At 35.7% G+C, this 20414-nt stretch overlaps 1 protein-coding gene across 7 annotated transcripts in view; it reads left to right on the forward strand.

The window, feature by feature from the left end:
- RBL2 (RB transcriptional corepressor like 2) overlaps nucleotides 1-20414 on the forward strand; it is a 77468-nt gene that overhangs the window by 22955 nt on the left and 34099 nt on the right. For all 7 annotated transcript variants that reach the window (XR_011538431.1, XM_070613657.1, XM_070613654.1 and 4 more), the window contains 10 exons: nucleotides 205-308; nucleotides 3682-3819; nucleotides 5169-5333; nucleotides 5853-5964; nucleotides 8143-8412; nucleotides 8614-8894; nucleotides 8985-9161; nucleotides 18265-18336; nucleotides 19013-19118; nucleotides 19653-19858. Coding sequence is in view for 6 of the 7 variants with exons in the window: in XM_070613657.1 (XP_070469758.1) it covers nucleotides 205-308; nucleotides 3682-3819; nucleotides 5169-5333; nucleotides 5853-5964; nucleotides 8143-8412; nucleotides 8614-8894; nucleotides 8985-9161; nucleotides 18265-18336; nucleotides 19013-19118; nucleotides 19653-19858 (1631 nt within the window). In the remaining variant the exon portion in view is untranslated. The remainder of the gene's footprint in view (nucleotides 1-204; nucleotides 309-3681; nucleotides 3820-5168; nucleotides 5334-5852; nucleotides 5965-8142; nucleotides 8413-8613; nucleotides 8895-8984; nucleotides 9162-18264; nucleotides 18337-19012; nucleotides 19119-19652; nucleotides 19859-20414) is intronic.

The raw sequence follows: 20414 nt of genomic DNA on the forward strand, positions 1-20414 counted from the left end.
TTTAGAAAACTTTGACTGTTACCATGAAGAAAATTAAGGAATTTTAGGCATGACTGGAACAGCAACTATAGAAAGTACATATATATGAAGTGTTGAGTTTGTTTTTAAATTTTATTTTGTGGGCAGGGGATGAGATAGACCCTCCTTGTCCACAATATTTATTTTCTTTGCATGTGATTTTTGTGTTTTTTATTATTTACGCAGAAATTGCCAGCAAACATTTTCGTTTTGCAGAGATGCTCTACTATAAAGTATTAGAATCTGTTATCGAGCAGGAACAAAAAAGACTGGGAGACATGGATTTATCTGTGAGTAAATAACCATTGTATTGATTAGCACAATAAAATGTAGTTTCCTTTCAGCCCTCCTCAGGAAAAAAAAAAGCAACAAAAGAGCCATTATTGAAGAAATAATATATGGCTTTGAGGGAATAAGATTGGCACCTAAGCAAACTTCTGTACTGAGTCATCTCACTTAGTGTTTCTCGTTGCAGCAGGCCATGTATTATAAGTTACAATTTCTGTGGATAGTAAGACTCTATAGTCAGGGATTAAAACATTCAGACTTAGCCTTAATTGAGTTTTTGAATAACATAGAGTTTTTATTCAAGCCTTATTAGCAAGAATAAATTTAGTATTGACTAGATAGGACTTTAACATAAATATTCAACTTTTCCTCTTTGGCTAAGATAATTGTTTTTCCTAGATTTTACTAGTTAAGGAATGTGAATTGATTTTTAAACAAGTGATATTTACTTTCAATGACATGAGGAAATTTTTTTCTTTTTTGAGCAAGACTAGACCTGAGCTAACATCCACTGCTAATCCTCCTCTTTTAGCTAAGGAAGGTTGGCTCTGAGCTAATATCTGCTCCCATCTTCCTACACTTTATGTGTAGGATGCCTGCCACAGCATGGCTTGATAAGCAGTACATAGGTCCATGCCCGGGATCCAGACTGGCAAACCCCGGGCCACCAGAGCGGAGCGCAGGAACCCAACAACTACTCCACTGGGCCGGCCCCTAAAAACTGACTTTTTAAACGATACTTTAAGGAAAATTATAAAATTGACCAATAATTGTTCTAATTCCTTGTAACTATTTACATTTCTTTTTTTATATATAAAATATGGCTGTAGGAATTTAAAATGCTGTTTTATGACAAATTTTTTTTTTTTTTTGAAACATACAGAAGGGTATATAAAACATAGTTACAGTTTAGGGTCTGATAAGTGCATATCTGTATACTCACATAAGAAATTTATTACAAATTTCTTTTTTTTTTAAATTGTAGTAATATATACAGGGGCCAGCCTGGTGGTGCAGCGGTTAAGTGCGCATGTTCCGCTTCGGCGGCTCGGGGTTCACCGATTCGGATCCTGGGTGCAGACATGGCACCGCTTGGCAAGCCATGCTGTGGTAGGCATCCTACATATAAAGTAGAGGAAGATGGGCATGGATGTTAGCTCAGGGCCAGTCTTCCTCAGCAAAAAGAGGAAGATTGGCAACAAATGTTAGCTCAGGGCTGATCTTCCTCAAAAAAAAAAAATGTACATAACATAAAATTTACCATTTTAAGCATTTTCACATGCACAGGGGGCCAGCCCCATGGCTGAGTGGTTAAGCTCGTGTGCTCCACTTTGGTGGCCCAGGGTTTCACTGGTTCGGATCCTGGGTGCGGACTTGTCACTGCTCATCAAGCCATGCTGAGGTGGCATCCCACATAACACAACCAGAGTTCACTCACAACTAGAATATACAACTATGTACTGGGGGGGTTTGGGGAGAAGAAGAAGATGAAGAAGAAAAGAAGACTGGCAACAGATGTTAGCTCAGGTGCCAATCTTTAAAAAAAAAAAAGTGCACAATTCAGTGGCATTAAGTACATTCAGAATGTTATGCAACCCTCACCACTAGCCATCTTCAAAACTTTTTCATCATCCCAAACTGAAAGCCTGTACCCAGTCAACAATGACTTCCCATTCATCCCTTCCTCCAGCCCCTAGTAATGTCTATTCTACTTCCTGTCTCTATGAATTTACCTATTCTGGGTACCTCATATAATCATACAATATTTGTTCTTTTGTATCTGGCTTATTTCACTTAGGATGTTGTTTTCAAGGTCCATACGTGTTGTAGCATGTATCAGAATTTCATTCCTTTTTAAGGCTGAATCATATTCATTATATATATCACATATATATGTGTATAACAGATACATATATGTATATACCACATTTTCTTCATTCATTCATCTGTTGATGGACATTTGAGTTTACACCTTTTGGCTATTGTGAGTAATGCTGTTAATAACATTGGTATACAAGTATCTATTTGAGTCCCTGCTTTCAATTCTTTTTGGTATATACCTAGAAGTGGGGTTGCTGGATCATATGTTAATTATGCGTTTAACTTTTTGAGGAACTGCCATACTGTTTTCCACAGTGGCTGCACCATTTTACATTCCCACCCACAATGCACCAGTGTTCTAGTTTCTCCACATCCTGTAACACTTGTTATTTTCCTTTTTTTTTTTTTTTTTTTTTTTTAAAGATTTTATTTTTTCCTTTTTCTCCCCAAAGCCCCCCGGTACATAGTTGTATATTCTTCGTTGTGGGTTCTTCTAGTTGTGGCATGTGGGACGCTGCCTCAGCCTGGTCTGATGAGCAGTGCCATGTCCGCGCCCAGGATTCGAACTAACGAAACACTGGGCCGCCTGCAGCGGAGCGCGCGAACTTAACCACTCGGCCACGGGGCCAGCCCGTTATTTTCCATTTTTTAAGAAAATATTCACCCTAATCAGTGTGCAGTGGTATCTCATGGTTGTTTTGATTTGCATGTCCCTAATGACTAGTGACGCTGAGCATCTTTTCATGTGTTTATTGGCCCTTTGTATATCTTCATTGGAGAAATGTCTGTTCAAGTCTTTTGCCCAATTATGAGTTGGGTCATTTGATTTTTTGTCATTGAGTTGTAGGAGTTCTTTATATATTTGGATAGTAATCCCTTATCAGATTTATGATGTGCAGATATTTTCTCCCATTCTGTGGGTTGTCTTTTCACTTTGTTGTAGTGTCCTTTGATACACAAAAGTTTCTAATTTTGATGAAGTCCAGTTTATCTGTTTTTTCTCTTGTTGCCTATGCTCTTGTTTTCTGAGTAACTTTTTAATTTAAAAATGATAAATGTTTATGTACAATTTTGGAAAAGTAATAAGCAAAAAAAAAAAAAGAAGATGAAAATCATCTGTGATTATATCACCCTGAGATAAACATGTTGACTTCTCGTCCATGACCATGTAGCCAGTCACCTGCTTTCCTTTCAGCCATCTTTCTATGACAGTGATGTCTTACTGTAAATACTGTTCTGTAACACCTTTCCATATCATTATACTTCTAAGCATCAGGGTGTATTGTATTTTGGTTAGGGATGTACTCTTTTTTATTAGCTATATTTCACAATGTGTAAGATTTTTGAAAGTTCTTATACATTTCTTTAATATGTTTTTTGCTAAAAAATGGGCTTATTTATAAAGTTAAAGTTTTCGAAGAAAATAAGCACATACTTCTCACTAACTTAGACAATAAGACTTCCTTTGGTATTTTTATTTAACTTGACTGGGTATGAAATGTCTTCTTAGAGTAGACTAATGTTTCCCAATGTTAATAATTTGATTTTTCATAGGGCATTCTGGAACAAGATGCATTCCATAGATCGCTTTTGGCCTGCTGCCTTGAGGTCGTCACTTTTTCTTATAAGCCTCCTGGGAATTTTCCATTTGTTACTGAAATATTCGATGTGCCACTTTATCATTTTTATAAGGTATTTTTCAAAATTTGATAGTGATAAGAAAATTGTAGATGAGACTCAACTTCCTGTTGTTACCCATCTAGTTCATTTTAATATTTAAGTACACTTCTTCTATTTTTAATTACACATTTAATAATTTCCATTGTGTCAGGGAGCAGAGAACAAATAGGAGAGTCTTAAGAATTATATAAATTCTTTTAATGTAGTCTAAAGACATATTTTGGGTAAAAGCTTCATTTGATTCCTCGTTTTATCTAATAAAGGCTTTTAGAATACTTTGATTTTATGAGCTAAGAAGTCTTTTAAAAAGTAGCAAATATATCACTAGCTAATCTTATTTGGCAACTTATTTTTTTATTTTATGGAAATTTAATGAAAGTGTTTTTCAGAAAAAAATTTTTTTTCGTGTTATATAGGGGCACAGAGTTATAGCATTGATTTGGTAGTTGTTTCCTTCTGGATAATGATTTAATGTATGAATTTATCTTAATTCTCATACAGTAGTCAAAACTAATGTTTAGAGATTTTTGTATTTTTGTATTTTTGGTTTTCTTGAGGGTGGGGGAGAAGTGAGGAAGATTGGCCCTGAGGCAACATCTCTTGCCAATCTCCTCTTTTTGCTTCAGGAAGATTGTTGCTGAGCTAACATCGGTGCCAATCTTGCTCTGTTTTGTGTGTGGGATGCTGCCACAGCATGGCTTGTATAGGTCTATGCCCAGGATCTGAACCAGTGAACCCTGGCTGCTGAAGCACAGCACATGAACCTAACCTCTACGCCACTGGGCCGGCTCCTAGAGTTTTAAATATGAAATTTTATGAGTAATATTTTTCAACCTCAATAGACAACGCATGTTTTTTCATTTAAAAAATTTTGAAATACATCATTATAAAAAAGATTTTATATAATTCATATATACAGTTTAAATATTTATAAAGATAGTAAGAGGAAGAACAGCTATTTCAAAATATTACTGTTCTTTATAATGGTCGTTTTTATTTTAAAGATTTTATTTTTCCTGTTTTCTCCCCAAAGCCCCCTGGTACATAGTTGTATATTTTTAGTTGTGGGTCCTTCTAGTTGTGGCATGTAGGATGCCATCTCAGCATGGCCTGATGAGTGGTGCCATGGCCTCGCCCAGGATCCGAACTGGCGAAACTCTGGGCCACTGAACTGGAACATGCGAACTTAACCACTCTGCCACGGGGCCGGCCCCAATATACTTGTAATTTTTGACAAACTGACTTTGTTGTATTTATAAATATATTAAAAAAATGTAAATCTACTCATTTTGCTTTCACACTTAATAACCAGTTCTTTTGAAAAAATTATTATTAAACCAGGGCATTTTTCTTTATTTTAGGTTATAGAAATATTCATTAGAGCAGAAGATGGCCTTTGTAGAGAGGTAGTAAAACACCTTAATCAGATCGAAGAACAGATCTTGGATCATTTGGCATGGAAACCAGAGTCTCCACTCTGGGACAGAATTAGAGACAATGAAAACAGAGTTCCTACATGTGAAGAGGTTTGTGAAACTATCTTAACATCTTTCTGTAACAAAAGTGCATCAATATCAACTCTGTTCATAATCCTCTTTCACAGGCAGCAGTTAAACTTAGTGTCTTCCTTATGGGGGGATAGGACGGCAGCTGGGTTTTTTAATATGGTACAATCACCCCTACATCTAAGAGGAAAAAAGCGTTAGAAATAATTTGTGATTACCCAAGGTTTCAGTGACAGAATAAGAACTCAGTGCTCTGTCTTGATTTCCTAATGAAGTTTCTGTACCTTAGATTGGTTGATATTCTAATTCTCCAAATCAGTAATGAAGGCTGATTCATATTTAGTATCCAGTTATTAGGTTTGGAATTTTTTAAGCCTGCTAGAATTTTTTTAACTTTGTTATAAAAGTGGAAAAGACAGCTGATTGATTTAGGTGGAATAACTGATGAGCCAAGGTAGTTTTCTTTTGCCTTAGATTATTGTATTTCTAATTAAAATGCTTTTTTGAATAATGACATTTGGTGTAAATAATTCTTTATAGGTCATGCCCCCACAGAACCTGGAAAGAGCAGATGAAATTTGTATCGCTAGCTCCCCTTTGACTCCCAGAAGGGTGACTGAAATTCGTGCTGATACTGGAGGACTTGGAAGAAGTAAGTTTAAAATACTAGAGGGACTATTCGGAGGCCTAATATCTGGGGATTTAAATTCCGTCTGAAAGTACAGGTGAAGTTGACAGGGTACATATAGGAGAAAGGAGTGTGTGCATTATAGTGTCACATAGACCACTTAGTGCTTTTGAAGAAGATTTAAGAACAGAGGAAAATGTACTATAATAAGTGTCTTTAAAAAAGATAGAATACTATGTGTTAATGATTCCTATATTTTAAATGTATGTTTATCTATAAGCATACAAAAGAGCTGAAATGGAAAAACCAAACTATTAAGAATGATTATTATTCGTTGCTGGAATTCCAGGTGATCTTTGTAAATTTTTTGAGATGAATATGAATTACTTTTAAAATCAGAAGAGACAGAAAAGCTTCTTACAGATAGAAGTGTGTTATCCAATTAGGTACAGACAAGCCAGTGAGTTAAGAGGACTGAATGGCTTGAGTTTGTTCAGCTTTGACTTTTCTCAGTTGAGCTGTGCTACTCTGGTTAATGTAACAGCAGTGCTGGCTCAAGAAGTAACACCGTTGGGAAGTTTTGCTATTCATCTGGTCACATTTTAGGCAGCTCTTTATAACATCTGCCAGGTGCAAGGTTTAAGTTTATATACTTGAGATAAAACTACTTTTTAAAAAGCAATTCTGTAAATCCAGAAAGTTCTAATTCCTTGGATGCTATTAGAAGGATATTCTTCTTTCTTTGGATCAACTTTTTGATATAATTGATAAGCACTAGCTGTAGAAGAAAGGTCAATTTTAAAATCAGGAATCACTGTATGTCAGTGCATACTCAATAAATATAGATGATCTCTATGAAAACTTCCTCATTTTTGAAAAAGGAGTCATAACGGCTTAACTATTTTTCTGCTTATTATCCACTCAGATCCATAGATCTGACAGCTGGTCTTCCGCAGTTCTTTTTCTATAGTTTTTTCCTTCCCTAACCAATGGATTAGGAGTTGGCTTTAAACTTCATTTTCTTTGTACTTATCACTTCTCCATTTTCATGAGATCTCTTAATATTTTAGAAGATATCGATTGTAATGCATTCTTTCTGACTCTGCAGCTTTGTTCCAAATACAAATCCAGTAAGTTTATTTGCTTTTGTATCATCAGGAAATTGAAATGTTAAGCCACAGTGTATCAGGACTACTCCTGTCCATCCTCTTATAACTTACCTACCTATATTTTAGAAATTTAAAAACCCAGTGATGTGTAGTTTTTACAGCTGGACATGGAAGAGGGAAAAGAATGCTTACTTCTTAAAAATTCAGACATTGGTGTGAATGCTTAACAATACACTAAGCCATAATGGTTAACACAGTTTCTAATTGGGATATGAAAAAGTTTTGGAAATTGATAGTGGTGATGGTTGCACAACACTGTGAATGTAATCAATGCCACTGAATTGTACACTTAAAAATGGTTAAAATGGCAAATTATATGTTATATATATTTTATCACCATTTTAAAAATTAATTATGTAATGTACCAAAAACCATTGAACTGTACAGTTTAAATGAGTGAAATGTATGTGAATTATCTCAATAAAGTTGTTTAAAAAAATAATAAACTAAGCTTAATTGAATCCAAAACATGTATGTCCATTCTTGCTGAAGAACATTATTGAGTTTCAGTAATGTTGTATGTATAGAAAAAGACAAAGATGAAAATTCATACAACTGGGAGGAAATGCTTCCAGGTGATACCATAGTAATATCAAGTCCATCAACTCCTCTTATCAAGTAATGGCTTTACGGTGAAATCACATCTTATATGTGTCTTAGGTGGAAATTGAATGTGGTCAAAAATACCATAGAAAAATAGAGTAATTCTTTAAATTGTCCCCTGAATCATCAACTCCCTGTGGTAGTGGAGGGCAAAGTCTAGTTTGATTTAGCAGAAGGTGGAGTGAAGAAGGGAGCACTGTGAGACAAATAGAGAAAAATTTCTTTCTTTAAATTTTGCGCTTAATAGTGTTCAGTTGAGTTTTCGTTAGTTGAATGTAGCTATGATGTGACTCCTGTAATTTTTGTTTGCTTTTTAAAGTATGAAGCATTTCAGCACTGTGATTAGTTTTGAAAATTGTAATAGTTTGGGTGGAAATTAGATCTCAGTTTCCTTGAGTTAAACGGTTTGTTTCAATTTTTTTGGCCCTAGGCATAACATCTCCAACCACATTATATGATAGGTACAGCTCCCCAACAGCCAGCTCTACCAGAAGGCGGCTATTTGTTGAGAATGATAGCCCCTCTGATGGAGGGACACCTGGGCGCATTCCCCCACAGCCCCTCGTCAATGCTGTCCCTGTGCAGAATGTATCTGGGGAGGCTGTTTCTGTCACACCAGTTCCTGGACAGACCTTGGTCACCATGGCAACAGCCACTGTCACAGCCAACAATGGACAAACTGTGACCATTCCCGTACAAGGTAAGGAAGGCAGAATTGGCTATTGAGTTCTTTCTCTGTGGCGTTTATTGGAAAGATACCTGAGATTTGGCTGGAATGACACTATGAAATGAGAGTGGAGGGAGGGAAAGGGTTGGAGGGGGAGAAATTGGAAACCTCTGCCTGGAGAACCTTGTATTATCAACTTTTCTTTGTGCTTGTTTTCTTTATAACAAACCATAGGTATTGCCAATGAAAATGGAGGCATAACATTCTTCCCAGTCCAAGTCAATGTTGGGGGGCAGGCACAAGCTGTGACTGGCTCCATTCAGCCCCTCAGTGCTCAGGCCCTGGCTGGAAGTTTGAGCTCTCAGCAGGTGTCAGGAACAACCTTGCAAGTCCCTGGTCAGGTGGCCATTCAGCAGATTTCCCCAGGAGGACAACAGCAGAAACAAGGCCCACCTGTAACCAGCAGCAGTCTTAGACCCAGGAAGACTAGCTCTTTATCCCTTTTCTTTAGAAAGGTAATTTTTCATGTACCTTTACCAGTCATGAGCTTGGGAAATATAAGTGTTAGATGAACAAAGTTTGAAATGTTTTTCTTTGTCTACTAGGTTTACCACTTAGCAGGTGTCCGCCTTCGGGATCTTTGTGCTAAACTAGATATTTCAGATGAACTGAGGAAAAAAATCTGGACCTGCTTTGAATTCTCTATAATTCAGTGTCCTGAACTTATGATGGACAGACATCTGGACCAGTTGTTAATGTGTGCCATTTATGTGATGGCAAAAGTGAGTACCATTTGAAATATAAAAGGAAAAAGTAAAGATGCTACTTCCTTACTCTCAAAACACTTTTTTTTTTTCAGTTTTATTGAGAAATAATTGACACACATCACTGTATAAGTGTAAGGTGTACAGCATGATGGTTTGATTTACATATATTGTGAAATGATTACCACAATAGGTTTAGTCAGAACACTTTTAACACTTTATTGAGATATAATTCTCATAGCATATAATTCACTCATTTGAATTGTACAACTCAGTGGATTAAGTATAGTCACAAATATGTACTACAGTCAATTTTAGAACATAATATTCCATTGTAAGAGTATATGATATTTTGTTTATCCATTCATCAGTTGATGGACATTTGGGTTATTTACACTTTTTGGCTATTATGAATAATGCTGCTTTGAACAGTTGTGTACAAATTTTTGTATGGACGTGTTTTCATTTCTCTTTGGTATTTACCTAGGAGTGGATTGCTGGGTCATATTGTAACTCCATCTTTAACCATTTGAGGAAATGGTTTCCAGAGTTTTCCAAAACTATTTTCCAAAGTCACTGCACCATTTTACATTTCCATTAGCAGTATATGAAGGTCCTGATTTCTCCACATTCTCATCAACACTTTTTATTATATGACTTTTAAAAAATAATTTAAATTGAACAAGTTAGTGGTATTTAGTATATTCACAATGCTGTACACCCCCTACCTCTATCTAGTTTCAAAACATTTCCATCCCTGCAAAGTAAAACTACATACTCATCCTTTCTATTCTTCTTCCCCCGAGCTCCTGGCAACTGCCATTCTACTTTCTGTCTCTGTGTATTTGACTGTTCTGGGTGCCTCATATAAGTGGGATCATGCAGCATTTTGTTTTTGTGACTTTTATTTCAGTTAGTATAATGTCCTCAAGATTCATCTATGTTGTAGCATGAGTTTTACTTTCCCTCCTTTTTAAGGTTGAATATTCCATTGTATGGATAAACCACATTTTATTTATCCATTCATCTATTGATGGACACTTGGATTGCTTCCACTTTTTGGCTATTGTAAATAATGACACCATGAACATGGGTATACAAATATCTCTTCAAATCTTTGGTTTCAGTTCTTTGTGTATATACCCAGAAGTGGAATTACTAGGTCATATGGTAAATCTACGTTTAATTTTTTGAGGAAGTATCGTATTGTTTTTCACAGTGGTTGCACCATTTTATATTCCCACCAGCAATGCACGAAAGTTGCAATTTCTCTACATCCTTGCCAATTTATTTTCCTTTTTTTTATTATAGCCATCCCAGTGGGTATTGACTGGTACCTTATTGTGGTTTTGATTTGCATTTCCCTAATGACCAGTCATGTTGAGCATCTTTTCATTTGCTTGCTGGTCATTCGTATATATTCTTTGGAGGAACATCTGTTTAAATTCTTTGCCCATTTTCTTTTTTTAAAGATTTTATTTTTCCTCTTTCTCCCCAAGCCCCTCGGTACATAACTGTGTATTTTCAGTTGTGGGTTCTTCTAGTTGTGGCAAGTGGGATGCCACCTCAGCATGGCTTGATGAGCAGTGCCATGTCCTCACCCAGGATCCAAACCAGCAAAACCCCAGGCCACCAAAGTGAAGCACGCGAACTTAACCACTGGGCCACAGGGCTGGCCCCCCTTTGCCCATTTTTGAATTGGGTTGTTTCCTTTTTTGCTGTCAAGTTGTAGAAGTTTTTTATGTATTCTGGATGCAACTCCTTTATCAGGTATATGATTGGCAAATATTTTCTCTCATTTTCTTCTGTGTGTTATCTTTTCATTTACTTGATAGTGTTATTTGAAGCAAAAAAAATGTTTAATTTTGATGAAGTCAATCTATTTATTTTTTTTATAGCTTGTCCTTTTGGTGTCATATTGAAGAATACATTGCCAAATCCAAGATTAATCCCCATTTTCTTCTAAGAATTTTATAGTTTTCTCTCTTACATTTAGGTCTTTGATCCATTTTGAGTAATTTTTATATTCAGTATGAGGTAGGAGTCCAACTTCATTCTTTTGCATGGGGCTATCCAGTTGTCCCAGCACTATTGTTGAAAAGATTATTCTTTCTCCATTGATAGTCTTAACACCCTTATCAAAAATCACTTGACCACAGGGGCCATCCCTGTGGCACAGTGGGTTGAGTTCAGGCACTCTGCTTTGGTAGGCCGGGGTTCAGTGGTTCAGATCCTGGGTGTGGACCTACCCACCACTTACCAAGTAATGCTGTAGCAGGTGTCCCATGTATAAAGTAGAGCAAGATGGGCACAGATGTTAGCTCAGGGCCAGTCTTCCTCAGCAAAAAGAGGAGTGAGGAGTATTGGCGGTGGGTGTTAGCTCAGGGCTAATCTTCCTCAAAAAAAAAAAAAAAAAAAAAAAAATCAGTTGACCACAGACACATGGGTTTATTTCTATAATCTCAATGCTAATCCATTGCTCTCTCTGTGTATCTCTTTATGCAGTACCATACACTTTTTAAAAAATTTTGTATTGCGTTAATATTGGTTTATAACATACATAAATTTTGAGTGTACATTATTATATTTCAGTTTCTGTGTAGATTACATCATATTCACCAGCCAAAGACTAATTACAGTCCATCACCACACACATGTGCCTAATCACCCCTTTCAACCTCCTTCCTCCTCCCTTCCCCTGTGGTAACCACCAATCCAATCTCTATCTCTATGTGTTTGTTGTTGTTTTTATCTTCTATTTATGGGTGAGATCATATGATATTCGACTTTCTCCCTCTGACTTATTTTGCTTAGCATAATACCCTCAAGGTCCATCCATGTTGTCACAAATGGCCAGATTTCATCCCTTTTTATGGCTGAGTAGTATTCCATTGAGTATATATACCACATTTTTATCCATTCGTCCCCTGATGGGCATCTAGGTTGCTTCCAAGTCTTGGCTATTGTGAATAATGCTGCAGTGAACATAGGGGTGCATGCATCTTTATGCATTTGTGTTTTCAAGTTCTTTGGATAAATATCCAGCAGTGGAATAGCTGGATCATATGGTAGATCTATTCTTAATTTTATGAGGAAACTCCATACTGTTTTCCATAATGGCTGCACCAGTTTGCGCTCCCACCAGCAGTGTATGAGGGTTCCCTTCTCTCCACATCCTCTCCAAAACTTGTTTCCTGTCTTGTTAATTATAGCCATTCTGATGGGAGTGAGGTGATACTTCATTGTAGTTTTGATTTGCATTTCCCTAATAGTTAATGATGTTGAATATCTTTTTATGTGCCTGCTGGCCACCCATATATTTTCTTTGGAGAAATCTCTGTTCAGATCTTTTGCCCATTTTTTAATTGGGTTGTTCATTTTTTTGTTGTTGAGACATATGAGTTCTTTATATATTTTGGATATTAACCCCTTATCAGATATTTGGTTTGCAAATATCTTCTCCCAAGTGTTAGGTTGTCTTTTTGTTTCATTTATGGTTTCCTTTGCTATGCAGAAGCCTTTTAGTTTGATGTAGTCCCATTTGTTTATTTTTTCTTTTGTTCCCCTTGCCCTGTCAGACGTGCTGCTTGAAAATATGCTGCTAAGACCGATGTCGAAGAGTGTACGGTCTATATTTTCTTCTAGAAGTTTCATGGCTTCAGGTCTTACATTCACATCTTTAGTCCATTTTGAGTTAATTTTGTGTATGGTGTAAGATAATGGTCTACTTTCATTCTTTTGCATGCAGCTGTCCAGTTTCCCCACCACTTTTTATTGAAGAGACTTTCCTTTCTCCATTGTATGTTCTTGGCTCCTTTGTCAAAAATCAGCTGTTCATAGATGTGTGGGTTTACTTTTGGGCTCTTGATTCTGTTCCATTGATCTGTGTATCTGTTTTTGTGCCAGTACCATGCTATTTTGATTACTATAGCTTTATAGTATATTTTGAAATCAGGGAGTGTGATACCTCCAGCTTTGTTCTTTTTTCTGAGGATTCCTTTGGGTATTCAGGGTCTTTTATTACCCCGTACAAATTTTAGGATTCTTTGTTCTATTTCTGTGAAAAATGTTTTTGGAAGTTTGATAGAGATTGCATTGAATCTGTAGATTGCTTTAGGAAGTATGGACATTTTAACTATGTTAATTCTTCTAATCCAGGAGTGTGGAATATTTTTCCATTTCTTTTTGTCTTGTTTTTTTTTGAGGAAGATTAGCCCTGAGCTAACTACTACCAGTCCTCCTCTTTTTGCTAAGGAAGCCTGGCCCTGAGCTAACATCCGTGCCCATCTTCCTCCACTTTATATGTGGGACGCCTACCACAGCATAGCATGGCAAGCGATGCCATGTCCACACCCGGGATCAGGGTTTCCTGAGAAGTGGAACGTGCGAACTTAACCACTGCACCACCAGGCCAGCCCCTGTCTTCTATTTCTTTCAACAATGTTTTATAGTTTTCAGTGTACAGATCTTTTACCTTTTTGGTTAAGTTTATTCCTAGTTATTTTGTTCTTTTTGTCGCAATAAATGGGATTGTATTCTTAATTTCTCTTTCTGCTACTTCATTATTAGTGTATAGAAATGCCGCTTATTTTTGTACGTTGATTTTGTATCCTGCAACTTTACCATATTTATTATTTCTAAAAGTTTTTTGATGGATTCTTTAGGGTTTTCTACATATAAAATCATGTCATCTGCAACTAGTGACATTTTCACTTCTCTCTTTCCAATTTTTCTTTTTCTTGCCTGATTGCTCTGGCTAGGACTTCCAATGCTATGTTAAATAAGAGTGATGAAAGTGGGCATCCTTGTCTGGTTCCTGTTCTTAGAGAGACAGCTTTTAGTTACTCTTGATTACTGTTGCTTTGACAAAAGTTTTGAAATCAGGGAATGAGAGTCTTCCTACCTTTTTCTTTGTTTTCAAAGTAGTTTAGCTAGTGTAAGTTCCTTGAAATTTTTTTACAAATTTTACTATCAGCTTGTCAATTTTGACTGTGTCACAAAGTCAACTGGGGTTCTGACAGGGATTGTGTTTAATTTGTAGATCAATTTGGGAAGCATTACCATTGTAACAATTTTGTCATCTTCTGATCCATGAACATAGGATATTTTTCCATTTATTTAGATCATTTTTAATTTCTTTCAACAGTTTTTCAGTTTTCATAGTATAACTTTTATACTTGTGTTAACTTTATTCCTTCCTATGTATTCTTTTTTGTGCTGTTATGAATGTAATTTTCATCTTTTAATTAGTTATTTTTGGTGAGGCAGATTCACCCTGAGCTAACATCTGCCAAGATTAGCCCGGAGCTAGCCTCTGTGCCAGTCTTTCTCTGTTTTGTATGTGAGTCGCCACCTCAGCATGGCTGAGTGGTAGGTCTGCACCTAGAATCCAAACCCATGAACCCAGGCCGCCAAAGCAGAGTGCGCCAAACTTAACCACTATGCCATAGGGCTGGCCCTTAATTTTCATTTTTGATGTGTTCATTGCAAGCGTATAGAAATACTGTTGATTTTGTGTGTTTATTTTATATTCCAAACCTTGCTAAACTCATTTATTAGTTCTAATTTAGTAGATTCCTTAGGATGTTCTATGTACAAGATCAGGTACTCTGCTTATAGAAATAGTTTTACTTGTTCATACTGGATGCCTTTTATCTTCTTTCCTAATTACTAGAGGTTCTAGGCAGAACCTCCAGTATAATTATTGTACATTGAATGGAAGTGTTGAGAACAGAAATTCATGTCTTGTTCCTGATCTTAGGAGGAAAGCATCTAGCCTTTCATCATTAAAGTATGATATTAGCTATGGGTTTTTTTTTCATGGATGCCTTTCTCACGTTGTGGAAGTTCTCTTCTGTTCCTCATTTGTTGAGTGTTTTTATCATGAATGAGTGTTAGAAATTGTCAAATGCTTTTTCTGCATCTGTTGATGTTTGCTTTTTATTCTATTGATACATAGCATATCACATTGATTGATCTTCATATGTTAAACCAACCTTGTCTTCCTGGTTTAAATCCCACTTAGTCATGGTATATAATTCTTTTTATATGTTACTAGATTCAGCTTGCTAGTATTTTGTTGAGGAATTTTGTCCTATTCGTAAGAGAGATTGGTCTGTAGTTTTCTTGTTATGGCTTTGTCTGGTTTTGTTATCAGGGTAATATTGGATTCATAGAATGCACAGGAAAGTGTTCCTTTCTTTTCTAATTTTGCATTTTTCTTTGTAGGTAGTTTATTGATGAATAATTCTTTTTCTTGTCATGAGTCTATTCAGATTATCTCTTTCTTTTAGAATCAGTTTTGGTATTTGTGTCTTTCTAGGAATTTGTCTATTTCCTCTAGGCTAATTTTTTGGCACAGTTTATTCCCTTATAGTCCTTTTTATTCTTTGTCAGTAGTAATTTGAATCTTCTCTCTTTTTATCTTGGTCAGCGTAGCTAAAGGTTTGTCAATTTTGTTGATCTTGTCAAAGAACCAGTTGTTGGTTTCATTTATTAATGTATGCTCTAATTTTATTTCCTTCTTTCTGCTTGCTTTAGGCTTGGTTTTTGCTCTTAATTTTTCAGTGTTTCTTAAGATGGATGGTCAGATAATTGATTTAATATCTCTTCTTTTCAATATAGGCATTAACAGCTATAAATTTACCTCTACGCACTACTTTAGCCACATCTCATAAGTTTTGGTATGTTGTGTCTTCATTTTCACTCATATCAAAGTATTTTCTAATTTCTCTTTTGATTGGACTCATTGGTTATCTAGATGTGTTGTTTAATTTCCACATATTTGTGAGTTTCCCAAATTTCTGTTAATGATTTCTAGGTTTAATCCATTCTGGTCAAATAACACACTTTGTATTATTTCAATCCTTTTATCAAGGTTTGTTTTATAGCCTAGCATATGGTCTATGCTGGAGAATGTTCAGTATGCACTTAAGAAGAATGTATATTCTCGTCTATTAGGTCTAGTTGTTTTATAGTGTTGTTGAAGTATTCTGTTTCCTTCTTGATCTGCCACCTAGTTCTGTCTATTATTGAAAGTGGGGTATTGAACTCTGTAAATATTATTGAATTGTTTATTTTTTCCCTTCATTTCTGTCAGTTTTTACTTCATATATTTTGGTGTTCTGTTACTAGGTGCATGTATGTTTGTAATTATTATAACTTCTTGATGGATTGACCCTTTTATTATTATGAAATGTCCCTCTTTATCTCTGGTAACCTTTATTTTTTGTTTTAAAGTCTATTTTATAGTGTGATATTTGTATAGCCACCCAGCTTTCTTGGGGTTGCTGTTTGTATGATATGTTTCTTTCTATCTTTTTCTTGAAACATATTTTTTTATCTAAAGTGTGTCTCTTATAGACAGAGTATAGTTGGATCTCTTTTTTTATCCAGTCTGACAGTTTCTGCCTTTTGTGTTATTTAATTCATCCACATTTAATGTTATTATTGCTATAACTGGATTTATGTCCATCATCTTACTTTTTATTTTTTACATATGTCTCATGTCCTTTTGGTCCTCTGTTCCTTCTTTAGTGCTTTCATTTGCATTAGATGAATACTTCCCGATGTCGCATTTTAATTTCACTAATGACTTTTTAACTTTTTTAAGCTTATTTTCTTAGTGGTTACCTTAGGGCTTACAGTATACATCTTTTTTTTTTCCCTCCCTCTTCCCCCCCCCCAGGTTTGTTGAGATATAATTGACATGCAACATTTTGTAAGTATCAGGTGTACAATGTGATTTGATACATGTATATATGGCAGTATGATTACTGCAATAAGATTAGTTCACATCCATCACCTCATGTAGCTTTTTTTTTTTTTGTACTGAGAACACTTAAGATCAACTCTCTTAGCAACTTTCAAGTATATAATATAGTATTGTTAACTATAGTCACCATGCTGTTTATTAATCTCCAGAACTTATTCATCTTATAACTGGAAGCTTATAGTACCCTTTGACCAGTATCTCCCCCTTCCCCAATTCACCACATATGCAGTTTATCAAAATTAGCTTCAGATTTATACTAACTTACTTCCAGTGAGATACAGAAGTGTTACTCCTATATAGCTGTTTCCTTTTCATTCTTTTTGTGGTAGTATTGTTAAACAGATCACACCCATAAATGTTATAAATCTAACAATACATTATGAATTTATATAATTTTATGACTTTTAAAGGAGCTAAGGGAAGAAAGGACTGGAAGTATTTATAGTTTTAGTTATATTAAGCTTATCATTTTTTATTCTCTTTATTGGTTCCTATGGATTCAAGTTGCCTTCTGGAGTCATTTCCTTAGCACAATATACCTTTCCTCCTACTCTCCTTTCTGCTTTTTTTGGCAAATATATCACATTTCTATAGTTACAGGTCCAGGAGTACATTATATATGTATTGTTTTATACAATTACTTTTTAAATCAGTTAAGAGAAGGAAGGAGAAGAAACATGCATTTATACTGTTTTTACAGTTACATAATTTACCAGAGCTCTTTGTTTTTTCGGGTGTATTTGAATTACGTCTGGGTCACTTGCTTTTAGTTTGAAGAAGTTTTCTTTGGTATTTCTTGTAAGATGATTCTACTGGCAGCAAATTCTGTTTTTTGTTTTTCTGAGGTGGTATTTCACTTTCATTTTTGAAAAATGATTTTGCTGGATAGTGCATCCTTAGTTTAGTTTTTTACTTTGAGCACTTTGAATATGTTCTTCCACTGCCTCTTAGCCTCCATAGTTTCTGATGAGAAATCAGCTGTTATTTTCACTCTTTTTCCTATTCTTCAGATGCACAATCTGTATCTTCAGGTTTGCTAATTCATTCTTTCTTTGCCCGTTCAAATCTACTGTATTGTCCCTCTAGTGAATTTTTCATTTGTTACTGTACTTTTTTATTCCAGGTCTTGTTTCGGATACCACTTACTCCCTCTCTTGTTACTGAATTTTAGAAGATTTTCTTGAGTAGACATTTCTTCATTTATTATATGCCCTTAGGACCATTTCCAGACACTTTAAATGGCTGTTTTTTTTAATGTGATTTTCACTGGGGAGCTGGTTCACAGAGCTCCTTACCATGTTTGCTGGAAGTCAATTGCTCTCTCAGAATACTCTTATTCTTTGCCAGGTCACAAAAGAAGACAAATCTTTTCAGAATATTATGCGTTGTTATAGGACTCAGCCACAGGCCCGGAGCCAGGTAACTGAATTTTCCCTCAGGGCTGAAAATAAAGCTTAAAGTCTTTGATGAATACAAAAAATTAACCACAGTTGATTCTGGGGCCTTTTCTCCAGGATAAACAACTAAGACTCTAAGGGAAGCCTCTAATCTTCTTTACTCATTGACAGACAACTTCACATCTTGATTAGCTTACGTCCTCTTTACCCCAAACATTAATGGTGTGAAATATTTGATTCTGGAGTCATTTCTTAATTCAGATAATCACAAGATAGATGTAAATTAGGAAGTTGTTTGGTTTTTATCTCACCTTTCAGTCTGGTTTAGGAAACATAGTACCGCACATTAAACCAAGGTAACATTAAATGCAATTACCTTTAATATTGTTGATTTATTTCAAAGACATAGGTATGTCAGCTCTTTGTATTTGACTTAGAATAACTTGATTTATGGTTGGGTACAATTACTGCTCTGTAGTATTATAGGCAGTACTTGGAATTTGAAGCCAGACAGGCCCTGATGTAAATCCTGGATCTGTTATTTAATACATATATAACCTTGCCTGTGTTTATGAACCTCTCCTGAGGACGACTATTACTACATGGGGTTGTTGTGAGAATAACCTGTCAGGGTCACATAGTCTAGGATGTGCTCAATAAATAATACTCTGTGTCCCCTTCTCGTGGTCTCTCTAAAGGTTTATAGAAGTGTTTTGATAAAAGGGAAAAGGAAAAGAAGAAATTCTGGTAGTAGTGATAGCAGAAGCCATCAGAATTCTCCAACAGAACTAAACAAAGACAGAAGTAAGTAGGATCTTTATGAACTCTTACAAAACAAAGTTAGGAGCTTCTCTTATTTTTTAGGCCTAAAAGACTAAAGATTACTGAATGAAATTACTATTATAGAAACTATGAAAATATTTTATTGGCAAAGGATTGTTGGAATAAACTGAATTCTAAATTTAGTGGCAAAGTTGTTTGTCCTTCATCCCATAGCTTTGAGGCACATTGTGCATGATATTTTTCTCTAGGGGAATTAGAGAAGGTTAGAGAAGGCAGGAATTTGTTGGCCTGAGTTCCAGAAAAGTCTGGCACGTGAACTGAAACCATGCTGGTTTGCAGGGCTCAGTAAATTCTTGCTACATTTATGGCATGGAGGTAAAGTTAGTACTTAATATTTTATCTGCGCCATGCTCCCTGATTTGAAAAACAGAGTGCCCATTTGCTGCCCTTAAATACGTAGAGCAGGTAGCTGTTTGCCTTCATCCTACTGAATTTTCTTTTCAAAAACAATCTGCACTAGCCTCTTTCTCACACCCTTTGTTCTACCGGCTGCAGCCAGTAGAGACTCCAGTCCTGTCATGAGGTCAAGCAGCACCTTGCCGGTTCCACAGCCCAGCAGTGCCCCTCCTACACCTACTCGTCTCACAGGGGCCAACAGTGACATGGAAGAGGAGGAGAGGGGAGACCTCATTCAGTTCTACAACAACATCTACATAAAACAAATTAAAACTTTTGCCATGAAGTACTCACAGGCAAATGTAGTAAGTCTGACAGGGGATTATTTCATACTTTTTTCACTTGGGAGGAATAAGGAATCACTTATGTTTGAGCTGCTCCATATGTAAACTGGTTTTACAAATAATTCTTTTGTTAAGTAAAACTGAGGAAGTCTCTAACAGAAAGAATTTACTTAAACATAATTTCTATTGTTGTGAAGCATTAAATGAGAATAAGATGGTATTTGGATTCCCTACAAAGAATAGTAATGCAAGAGAGAGACTGCATGCATTCAAGGTGTCCAAAACTTACCAGTTGTGGTGACCTTGCAAGTTACTTAACTTTCTCTGTGCCTCCTGTTTTCACATATATAAATGAGAATAAGTGTAGTCCCTAGCTTATAGGGTGGTTGTGAGGATTAAATGACATAATGTATTAAAAATACTTAAAACAGTGACTGGCACAAAGTAAGCACCAGAGTGTTTGCTATTTGTCTGGTTTTCTTTAGGTTTAATTGTTGCTGCTGGTACATCACTGTTTACCATTCAGAAAACTACTATATTTATTATACTTCTTTACTCTTTCAATAAAAAAATTTCC

Source organism: Equus przewalskii, chromosome 3 (assembly GCF_037783145.1).
Source record: "Equus przewalskii isolate Varuska chromosome 3, EquPr2, whole genome shotgun sequence".
NCBI lineage: Eukaryota > Metazoa > Chordata > Mammalia > Perissodactyla > Equidae > Equus > Equus przewalskii.